The sequence below is a fragment of the Nicotiana tabacum genome, chromosome 6, assembly GCF_000715075.1.
Source record: "Nicotiana tabacum cultivar K326 chromosome 6, ASM71507v2, whole genome shotgun sequence".
NCBI classification, from domain to species: domain Eukaryota; kingdom Viridiplantae; phylum Streptophyta; class Magnoliopsida; order Solanales; family Solanaceae; genus Nicotiana; species Nicotiana tabacum.
The window spans coordinates 169,107,184-169,119,344 of NC_134085.1; the positions used below are offsets into that span (position 1 = coordinate 169,107,184).

General features: G+C 36.8%; 1 protein-coding gene across 1 annotated transcript; it reads left to right on the forward strand.

Moving 5' to 3' along the window:
• Positions 1–2,997: 2,997 nt before the first annotated feature.
• LOC107813484 (quinolinate synthase, chloroplastic-like) lies at positions 2,998–8,760 on the forward strand. Its single transcript, XM_016638757.2, has 8 exons — positions 2,998–3,244; positions 3,658–4,682; positions 4,973–5,257; positions 5,871–6,089; positions 6,218–6,397; positions 6,641–7,132; positions 8,029–8,190; positions 8,397–8,760. The coding sequence occupies exons 2-8, from the start codon at positions 3,918–3,920 to the stop codon at positions 8,457–8,459; spliced, it is 2,166 nt and encodes a 721-aa protein (XP_016494243.1). The 5' UTR covers positions 2,998–3,244; positions 3,658–3,917; the 3' UTR covers positions 8,460–8,760.
• The last annotated feature ends 3,401 nt before the right edge of the window (positions 8,761–12,161 follow it).

Below are 12,161 nucleotides of genomic sequence, written 5' to 3' on the forward strand. Positions count from 1 at the left end.
GTATAAGAGGTGTTTATACACCATTATATATTACTTATACACTATTATACAAATGAATCCTATTAATGGAGCTTCAGGGGTTCTTCTTCTTCTTTAGGCATCTTCTGAAATTCAACTCGAATCTAGCTCAAATCTGCTCCAAATCACTTCAAATTTGAGTTTTGAACTACCCTTGACGATTCCAATCAATTGGGAATATATATAATGGTAGAGAAATTTTGGGGTGCAAAGTCGTGAAAGAGGAAGAAGAAGAATGAAGAAAAGAAAAAAAAATAGGGTGGGCTAACTGGTGAAAAATAATTTTCAGATTATGTACAACTTGGGCCATATCAGGTAAGAGCTTCAAGCGTGAGCCATTTTTTGATGGACTGTTTGGCCAAGTGACAAGGAGCGTAATCCCCCCCCCCTTTCTTTATTTGAACCTAGGATAATTTTGACTTGACTTTAATAGAGTACATTAAATACAAAAAGTTTTATATTGATGCGACGTTAGTTTTTAGATATCTTTTAAACAAAAATTCTTTAAAAGAATTAATCAACATAATCTGTTATCCTAAAAAAAATTGAACTGAATGGTGAAAAGAAAAAGATTTAAACGGAAAATAATTCTTGCTAAATCCTATAGAAGAATTAAAAATAAAAGTAACAACAAATTAAACTAAGAAAAATTGCCAAAGGTTACAATAATATTCTATAAAACGAAAAAAATAAAAAAGATTAAGGGACTCACATGCTAAGGCATGATTCATATCTCATTCGATGAGGACCAAAATAAATAATAATTTACCTCGATATACTTTGTTGTGTTAGTTCAAATGATCCAAAAACTTCTACGATCTAGAATCGGCAACCTAAATTGGGAGAAAGAAAGCACAAAGGTTAGACAACACCAAATTAAGAACATAAAAAGAGATGATAAATAGAAGCAAAAGCACTAATAAGCAATAAAGGAGTTTGAATCACAATCAACGATTAAAACTTAAACAACCCTAATGAAAATATCAAATTAAGACTTAAACAACCCTAATGAAAATATCAAACTTCTCGTATGGTAAACTAAAAAGAATATAAAAGAGAATTCAAAGCAAGAGCTTTTCTAAGTTAAAGCAACAATAAAAAATGAAAGACAATATGGAAAAGACAACAAAATTGACTCTTAAAGCAATAATAAAATTTTTAACCGACGGAGAAACTAAACTTTAGTTTCATGAAATTGGTACACGTTTCTAATGCCCTTTAATAGGGATATTCATTAATAATAAGTTTTCTATTTATTCTGTTAAATGTTTTCCTTTTGAACCCACCGAAAATTTGAGATTTCTTTAATAGAGATATTAAATATTTCATACTTATTTTCTTTTAAGTTCTATTTTCCTTTTTTTTAACCTACGAAAATCACAATTTGTGATGGATATTAATTGAAGAAGTTGTTTTTCACTTATTCTCTTCTTCTTTCTCCTTTTTTTGTAATACGTTAGTTTCATTTTTTTCTCCCAAAAATACCTTTTTGATATTTACAATTATATCCAACTTAAAATTCACTTACAATAGGTAAAAAATGCGAACAACATTTTGGTAAGGGTATTCGTGCTTTTAATATAGTAATAAATAATAGATTATAAAAGACTTTCTAAATAGGCTAGTTTTTATAACAATGATGTCTTGGTCAACTTGCGATCGACTCGATTATTTCATTGATTACCATTATTTTTAATAGTAATAATTATGAACGACTAATACTTTTTTAATCATACTTGGGTTTTATACCATTTTAGCATTTAAATATTTCTTTAGATCTAATCTTTGATATTTTGACTAATTATTTGATTGTCTTGTATTTTTCTTAGACTATGAATTATCAAAATAAAATAAAAAATATAAGAATCCAATCAAATCTTGCCAACTGCAAAGATTCCTCCCTATGACAACACCTCGTCTACTGGTTCTTAGCACTACACCACAGGCAGTCACTTAAAATATTTTCTCCACCCATTTTTAGCTCCATTGATATTCAAGACACAATCAGGCACAGAGCACAGCACAGCACCTCACCTGCACATGCTTCTTAGCACTACACTCACCTAAAATATTTTTTCTACGACAACCACGTTTTGCTTTACATACGTTTTGTTTACGTTAAACAACTAGACACACGACTCATTTTTCGCTGAAGCGTACACCATCTCTCACATAAAATATTCGAGAAAATGACAATAGTGGTCCCTTATCTTTTTGTATATGGTTATGATAGGTTTAGTAAATATATATTTACGAGCTTTAGTATTTTAAGTATTCAAAAACTTAATAATTTTGGTCTCCGTTCATTTTTAAACAAATAGCATTAGTTTATTTTAAAAGGACCAATCTAGTAAGTAATATCTTTCTTCGGTTTAGTCTTGTCTAAATAGACCCAATTTTTTGTAACGATGATGTCCTGATAAGTTTGCTAATAGTTTGATTATTCAATTAGGTACAGTCAAACCTCTCTATAACATTTTCGTTTTGTTTTTATATTTTTTGGCTATTATAGTAAAGTGTTGTTATAGAGGATATATATATAACATAATAATTGGTCCCGAAAAAAACTTCACTTTTATAGTGAATGATTGTTATATGTGGATGTTGTTATAGAGAAGTCTAACTGTACCTGTTACATCCTATATTAACTGCGAACACCTTATTATTATTTTTTTACCATATCTCGGTCTTACACCATTTTAGTATTTTTCTTTTAGGTCTAGTCTTGACATTTGGATTTTTATTTCATTTTGTAGGTTTTATTTTGAAATAAATTAAAAATCACAAAAATAATCAAATTTTATTATAATCTAACCTTAATAAATAAGCTACTCCTAATAACTTTCGAAATTTTCTTAGACTAATCATTTGATTGTCATATTTTTCCTAGATTATGACTATTTAGATAATATTTTGTTATTTTTAATAGAAAATAAAAAACAAAAGGAGAACCAATCAAGTTTTGGCATATTCCTCACCTGCACATGGTTGTTAGCACTCCAAAGACACTAACAAAAAATATTTAGTTGGGAGCACACGTTTCTCCACATTAAACAATTGATGCACACACCAGAATTCCACTGCATAATTTCATTCTTGCTCCCCAAAGCACATTATATATAATCACCCAATACATAAGCATAGACACTAAGAGCTGAGAGATTAGCAGCAGATAAGGTCTTCGATTCCAGTTCTAATATTACTGTAGAGCTTTCTTCTACAAAAGGTCCATTTCCTCTTCTTTACTTTTCCGATATTGGTTCATATGATACTTCACTGTGATCTTTGAGTGTTTTTCTGTGTTCGTTTGCTTATTATTGTTTTTTGATAGTTTACTGTTTCTTTCGATTAACCATAGATTAGACTTGAAAGAAATCTGGGTCTAAATTGGATTGAAATTAGTTAAAGAGAAATTGGGCTGTGAACAGAGTTGGGCTCCTTTTTAATCAAATGTCAGGTCCAATAGTTTCAGTATTTATTTGGAATACCAAAGCTTAATCATTAGAGTCTATTTGAGTTAATTCGTCTAATTCCAATTGAGATTTTGTCCATCAAAACTTTATTAAAAGAAAAATTATTTATTATCAATATAAGAATTTATATAATTTTTGTGCTGACCATTTTCGCGGGTGATTATAGGTGGCCATCGTCGGAATTTCAATTTGCTACCATTAATTTACTAGGTCCTCCTCCTCCCTTTCCCTCTGTCCTCTCCTCTCTCTTCTGCACATCCAAATCCATCTTGCCTACCGCCATTTTCCGCACTTCGAGAACTCGTTAACCCCTCACTCTCCAATTTCGTCCTCACCCAAAAAAAAAAAAAAAAAACCTTGTCAGTTCTCTGTCTTCTTTTCAAACTCTTTTCTTCTTTCTCCTCTGCTTAAACACAAGAATCTGTTATGGACGCCGCAAATTTAGTCATGAAATCTTCCATGTTTTCGAAATCCCCATGTCCCGTTTTTGGTTCTAAACTCATTCCTAGAGCACCACCCTCTGTCTTTACTCTGCCTTCTACCTTTAGACCCCTCGTTAAATGCATACAAGCTTCCTTCCCACAAAACCCTGATTCCAAAATACCCTCAAACAATTCAACCTTTACGTGTTCAGCCGTGACTTCTTTCCCTTCTCAACAGTCTCAGCCTCACGCGACTTCCGATGCCAAGCTCCAACTCCTGATCTCGGAATTCCAGTCCCTCGTCGAACCAATGGACCGCGTGAAACGCCTCTTGCACTACTCCACACTCATCCCTTCAATGGATGCGTCCCTCAAAACCCCAGAGAATCGCGTGCTGGGTTGCACTACACAGGTATGGCTGCACGTGAGTTTCGATGAGGCCGAGAACAGGATGAAATTTGTGGCGGACAGTGACTCGGATATAACTAAAGGGTTTTGCGCGTGTTTGGTTTCGCTGCTGGACGGAGCTACTCCTGATGAGGTGCTGGCGTTGAAAACGGAGGACTTGAATGCTTTGAATGTTGCGGGTTTGAACGGGAAAGGATCTGCATCTAGGGCGAATACGTGGCATAACGTGTTGGTCAGCATGCAGAAAAGGACAAGGGCCTTGGTGGCGGAGCGTGAAGGCAGACCGCGCAACGAGCTCTTCCCATCTCTAGTAATCACTGCTGATGGTATCCAACCCCAAGGCAGCTACGCTGAAGCCCAGGTACTCTTTCTTCTTTACTTGAATAGGCATTTAGGAAATGCTTGTTCATCATTTGTTTTGTGTCCTAGCCTACTGTTTATCGTTTGTTTTTATCTTCAATTTAGTGAGGATCCATACATATTCTAGGCACAATCTGAGAATATAGATCATTTATGTTTATAGGGCATGGAGAAAAGAGAGATTCACATTATGGAAAAAAAAGAAAGAAAGATACTGTACACCTTTAGTACTAGTGAGACTTGAACTTCCTGACATTTAAAGTCCTAAGTTAGTTTCTATTGTAATTGCAGGCAAGGTTCCTGTTTCCTGATGAATCAAGAGTCCAAGAACTTGCCAGTTTGCTAAAGGAGAAGAAAATAGGAGTTGTTGCTCATTTCTACATGGACCCTGAGGTGCAAGGTGTTCTAACTGCAGCGCAGAAGCTTTGGCCCCATATACATATATCTGATTCTTTAGTCATGGCTGATAAAGCTGTCAGTATGGCAAAAGCTGGATGTGAATATATATCTGTATTGGGTGTAGATTTCATGTCAGAGAATGTGCGAGCCATTCTTGATCTAGCTGGATTCCCAGAGGTAGACGCATCCCCTGTTTTGTGTTCTATTATATGTGTGCTTTGTAGTGATGACCTGACTTCTAAGTTAGTCTGTGTTTGCTTGGTCAACCAGTTGTGAGTACCATCTTACTGATCAGTGAAGTTAATGAATCTGAAGCGCATTTGTAGGTGAATTTGGCAACTCAAATCTATTTCCACTCAAATACACTTGATATTCCCCTATACTTGTAGATGTAGAATGCTTCCCCCCTCAGGCAGAACGAAATTAACAGAAGGAGAAGTTAATGAACACCAAAAATAAACACTGGTTGCTTGTTATGTGTTATTTGTATCTTTGAGGCTTGATCTCTGCTGAACATTCCATTTAACTGAACGTCTTTATTTAGCAACGTTTTATGAGCTTTGTTTAAAGTGCACTGTGGCAACAAAATATGTAAAAAAGCAAGAGGTCAAAGTCAATGTATGAAGCTCCCAAACCTTTGAGATTTGCCATGTTAGTTTTTGACTATGTTATTTTTGGATATTGATAGTTTATGCCAATACATGGATTATATCTATTTACAGAACTCGACAGGCAGGTGCAAGTATGTCGTCTCTAACTATTCTGCATGTATTAATACTTCTTTTTGTAGGTTGGAGTTTATCGGATGTCGGATGAACGCATCGGTTGCTCTTTGGCTGATGCTGCAGCCAGCCCAGCATACTTGGATTATCTTAAAACAGCTTCAACTTCTTCTCCATCTCTGCATGTTGTGTACATAAATACTTCTCTGGAGACAAAAGCATATTCTCATGAGCTTGTTCCGACTATAACATGTACTTCCTCTAATGTTGTGCAAACTATTCTGCAGGTTGGTTGGATGTTTCCATCGATTTAGTCTTTTTTCAAGTTCTTCATAATTCATCTTTTTGTCTTTTCAATGATTAAATATCAGTACGTCTTCTTCAACTAATGAAGCTGCATCTAATATCTATCCAGGCATTTGCTGAAGTACCTGACTTGGAAGTGTTGTATGGTCCTGATACCTACATGGGTTCAAACATTGCAGAATTGTTCACCCAGATGTCCACGATGACTGATGAAGAAATTTCTGAGATACATCCTTTACACAACAGAAGCTCCATTAAATCTTTGCTTCCTCGACTCCATTATTTTCAGGTAATTAGAGTTCTTTTACACTTGTGGAAATGAAGGTCGTCTTAATGGCCATTCTTTACTGTAATTTAATTTGAAGCATTGGTTAAGCGGAAGCTTTGAGGAAAGGACTGATCTCCTCAAAGCTTTTTTATCTGAGAACATCAATAATGCTTCGATTGCTGTATGATATTGTCCAGGTCTGCTATCCCACCTCATCATTTTAGTTAATAAATAACCTTTGCCTCCTTTGCTTTTCCCCTCCAGGATGGGACATGTATTGTTCATCACCTCTTTGGTCATGAAGTTGTGGAGAACATAAATGAAATGTATGGTGATGCATTCCTTACTGCACACTTTGAAGTTCCTGGTGAAATGTTTTCCCTGGCAATGGAAGCGAAGAAAAGGGGCATGGGAGTAGTAGGTTCTACCTCGAACATACTCGATTTTATCAAAGAAAGGGTGGAAGAGGCCTTGAATAGAAACGTAGATGAACATCTTCAGTTTGTTTTAGGAACGGAATCAGGAATGATTACGGCAATAGTTGCAGCAGTCGGTAAATTACTAGGTTCTGCTGACACCTCTTCCGGTGGAGCAAAAGTAAGTGTTGAGATTGTCTTTCCTGTCTCGTCGGAATCAGTGACAAGAACATCTACCGGTTCGTCTCTGGACCAAAATAAGGTCAATATTATACCTGGAGTTGCAAGTGGAGAGGGATGTTCTCTACATGGTGGCTGTGCCTCCTGTCCATATATGAAGGTTAGCATTGTTTGTCTGTCATCTATTGCCTGCTTCTTTTTTTCTTTGTACTGACTAATTCTCCCAGTTCCTAGCTGTTATGATTTGGTATTTGCCAAATAAACTAAACAAAGATCAGTCTTTCTTTGTTTTCGTCCATATCACTCCTATTCTTAGTGCATATTAGAGAAGAATTCTGTGAACAATCTTTGTATCCTATTGCCTGTATATGTAAGGAGTGCATTATGGGGATTGGCGGATGCGCCATATTAGACCTGCTTGGAAAAAATGTTCATAGGGGATTGTGAAGGCAGAGAGTATTGGTCAAGAAATGGTTGAATGCATACCTTCATATTTTCCTGTTACTCATTGTGAAGCGTTAGTCCTAGCGCGGCTTAGGAATCCTCGTGCTACTCTCCCGATTTCCATAACTTCATTCATTTGTTACTCCCCGTGCTTGAACTGGAAAAAAATCTTCACGTTTCTTTTTCAACTTTTTAGCTACCATGCAAATCATATGTTAAATGAAATAACTTTGGCTAGAATGTAAATGCAGGACGGTCATGTTACCCTTTTCATGTGTTTTGTGGAGTTAAGTTAATAAGCTGTAGCCCTGCCATAATAATGGTTTCTGATCTTTCTATAGATGGTTGCTCCAAATAGGTGCCTTGATGTACGGTCTAATGAGGCTATTATGAAATATTTACTCGTGGGTGGGGGAAGCTCTTCTGCTCTGATTCATGTTGCATGTTATGGTGTCTCAAATGTTGCATTGTTGACATAGAATAACTTACTGCTACATTTTAAACTTCAACTTCATTGAGTGCAGTTATGTAGTGGATGTCTTCCTGGACCATATAGAACCTTTTTCTTTTCTAAAGATGGATTCTCATTTGCTTACATCCTTTATCTGTCAGATGAACTCTCTTAGCTCGTTGCTAAGAGTTTGCCAGAGCTTGCCCCATGGCAAAGCCGAACTTTCAGCTTATGAGGCAGGACGATTCAGTTTGCAAACCCCCAATGGAAAACAAATTGCGGATGTTGGTTGTGAGCCGGTTCTGCACATGAGACACTTTCAGGTTTGTTTCCTCATCTTCTCTATTGGCAAAAATGAGTGTGTCCATGTAACTTGACAATCCTAATATTTCCCAAGTCGTGATTTGAAAAACTGCACTGAGCATGTGATAGGGACATTCTATTTGATCCTTGTAAAGCTGTTTTAAGTTTCGCACTGAAAGAGGAATTCAGTCACTGAGTGTTTTCTTTTGAAACCCTCTTTGTGCAGGCAACAAAGAGATTACCAGAGCAGCTAATCAATCAAATACTTCAACGATCAAGCTCCGCTTAACTAAGACGAAAGCTAGATGGAAAGTGGTATTTACTTGAGACAAATAAAAGTTTACTTCCCTTCACCATACTTGGCCAGGGAAGGCCTGGAGGAGCATTATGCCAGCCTCATTTTTTCTGCATAGGACATGGATTATACAGGAATTTTATGCTGTGCACATGCTTTGATTGTTCCGTTTCTTACCTTTTCTTTTTCTTTTTACTTTGGTTTAAGTGTGATTGTAATAGATGGTGGAAAATAATGATTGTACTTTTGTTTTCCCTACAAAATATTGAAGGTGTTTGTATTGGTTCTGGTCAAATAAGCTCTTTTAGTTTTTTTTCTTTTTTTTTTCTTTTTTAGTGTTTGGCAATATTCTAAAATTTGCTTTTAAGTTATTTTGGTTGAGCAATCATTTTACATTTGTATCCCTCATAACTTTTCGTAATCCCAACATTACCCCCAATTATTTAAAGTCAATGGTAATATGCTCATAAGACCACTAAAGCGATCGATGGACAAAATAATAACAACTAACTTCCCAAAATAATAATTATCCCATTATCTTATGTCTATAAATTATCCAAACCAGCTTTCTTTATTTTGAATATAAAGTACCAATACTCATACTAATCACGTAATAATGAGGCGACGGTTATATATGAATTACTCACTTTAAAACCGTATTTTGTCTTATGTCTATAAATTATCCAAACCAACTTTCTTTATTTTGAATATAAAGTACCAATACTCATACTAATCACGTAATAATGAGGCGACTGTTATATATGAATTACTCACTTTCAAACCGTATTTTTATTTTTAAATAGTTTAATTCCTCCATTACTAGTATATTATTGTTATTGCACTTCATATCCTACATAAAATAACACATAGATTCTATATAATTAAATAAATGGATTATTTAATATTTCCAACAAAATGCTGCATTTAGTTATATAGCGATTCTTTTTTTCTTATGCAACCTAAACTATCAACACGACATGCGAACTTAGTATAATACTACTCCTGTATTTATTTTACAAAATTTTTGTATAGGATAAAATCAGTTCATATTAAATGCTCGAATGATAGAGTGACACATGGACTGGGTGAGGGGTGGGGGTGGGGACAGACAAAAGATAAGTGAGTAAAAACCAAGACCTGGGTGGGGGGTGGGGGTGGGGACAGACGAAAGATAAGTGAGTAAAAACCAAGACTGAGGATAACAGCTTCGGTTGGCACCAGGTAAATGAGAACATTATCGACGGGAGAAAACGAATACTTGTCACCAGATGACATTCAATGAAGAATATTCCCCAATATTAAATACGCAGCCGTTACAAAAATTTTGGCATTCACGACCTGCCGTTACATATTCATCAATAGCCCCCCATTATTGTCATTTAAGAAGCTTGATCCTGGGACCTCGTTCCCTAGGTATAGCTATAAATAGTGGCTTCAACAACCACTACAACCACTATAAGACACAAAAAATCTCTGACAAACTTATGTTACATACTATTCCAAGCTAAATACTACCTTATTTTCTGTCTAATACTATTCTTATTGCTTCCTTCAGAAGCCTTGCTCCCCGAACCAAGCTATATGCTATTTTATCTCGATTTTAATGGTAAGTATTGTATTTTATTGAATTCATTTATCGTTTTTGGGATCAAATTGATTCGCTTGTCTATAAACTACGCCATAAATTCAATTGTACTATTTTACGGGTAAATAATTTGATGCCCACCATGGGAAAATTCCGTAATTGAGTTGATCCTTGCATTTATTACTAATGTGTTTGATTCTTTGTTTCATAGCAAAAATTAAAAAAAAATGATAGCTAATGATGTCAACATTACACACAACGTTGAGGCGCAGGAGAATCTGCCTCAACATGAGAGTTTGATCAGTGACACCCGCAACGAGGAGGACGTCGCAACTCCGGTCCATGGAGGACATTATCCCCGACATGTGCGGGAGACAACTTTTGATGACGAGAACGTCGTGGAAACACTAAGGATCTTGAAGGAGCAACAAAGGCCATCTCTCAAGGCAAGACCAGACCATGATTAAACTGAAGCAGGCACTGTTAGGTGCCTCTAACAATGCGAATAGAAGAGGCCATGTTCCTCCCGGTGCTCCCGCAAATCAAACAACTTAAATTCTGGGCGCACGACCAGTATTGAAGGGCCCAGACTCGAAGAAGCACACACAATTGCTATTCAAATTGATTCCGTAGTGGTTCAAAATGTCGGACATACCAAAGTATGATGGGACTTTGAACCTTCAAGAGCACATCACAACTCATACAATGACGATGAAAGGAAACGAATTGGCTCAACATGAAATTGAGTCTATCCCGTTGAAGAAATTCGGAGAAACCCTCACGAGGGGGCCTTGAAATGGTATTCGCTCCTACCTGAGCACTCGATCGATTCCTTTGAAATGCTCGTGCATTCTTTCATCAAGGCCTATACCGGCGCCAGGAAGGTCCAGGTCCGGAAGACGGACATATTTAGAATTTCGCAAGGAGAGTTCGAATTGCTGCGCGAGTTCGTGATCAGGTTCCAGAAAAAGGATGATGTTATCGATCTTGCTAGATGAATGAACAGCTGAGGCATTTACTAAGGGGTTGAACCCGAGGAGTTGCGACGCTTCCTGGAAGCTGAAAGAAAGCTTGCTCGAGTTCCAAGCAACCACATGGGCAGATGTCCATAAAAGCTATGAATCAAAGATAAGGATAGGAGATGATCAGCTCAGGTTCCCGGTAACAACCAAAGGTCGGGATCGAGAAAAAAATAGGAGATAAATCAAAAGAAGATTTTAATGTAAGTTGGCGGTCTTCTAAGAGCGTTTTTTGCCCTACGAGAAGGCTAAAGGACGCAATAGCAAGGGACTTAGGTTGGTGGATTAGTTCGCCTTCGATAGAAAGGTTGACCGTGGTAATTTCGTTCTAGATTTTAAAATTAAACTTATTTTGGTGGACCCAAGAAGTTAAACCAACATCATTCAATGGAGAGTATTGGAACAAGCCAGGCTAACCAGAAGCATCATTCCAGCAAGAAAACTCCTCATCGGATTCAACTTAGTAAGTTTAACAACCTGGAAGGAGATCTTGATGCCGCCGAATGCCGAAGGGTTCATGAAAACTACCTTATTTGAAGTAGTGGATGATGACATGTGCTACAACATAATTCTCGGTAGACCATGGCTACATGAGATGAAAGTCGTGCCATCAACATACACCAAATGCTGAAATTTCCGACCTAGAGGGAATCAAACAAATAAGAGGGGATCAACCGGCGGCAAGGTAAATGAACGCGGTATCAGTCTCCAGCAGTAAAGGGAAGGAACTCAACGCATAGTAATTACAGGAACCGATGCCTGCTCTCGAGCCAATTGAAGATGGCAAAGGAGAGGAGTCGTCGGAACCCCACCAGGTACCAAGATATTTTTAGGCATCGAAAGAGACAGATGCAACTAAATCCACAACGGAAGAACTCGAACAAGTGGCCTTGTTCAAAAAATTCCCGGAGAGAAAATTCCACATTGGGGACAGGCCTTAACTCCGAGCTCATATAAAGATTTATTGATTTTCTTAAAATTAATGTTGATTGTTTCGTATGGTCGCACACAGATATGACCGGTATCCTGGTGGAGGTGGCCATGCTTAAGCTAAGCCTGGACCTAAGTATCCCATCGGTAAGGTAGAAAAAC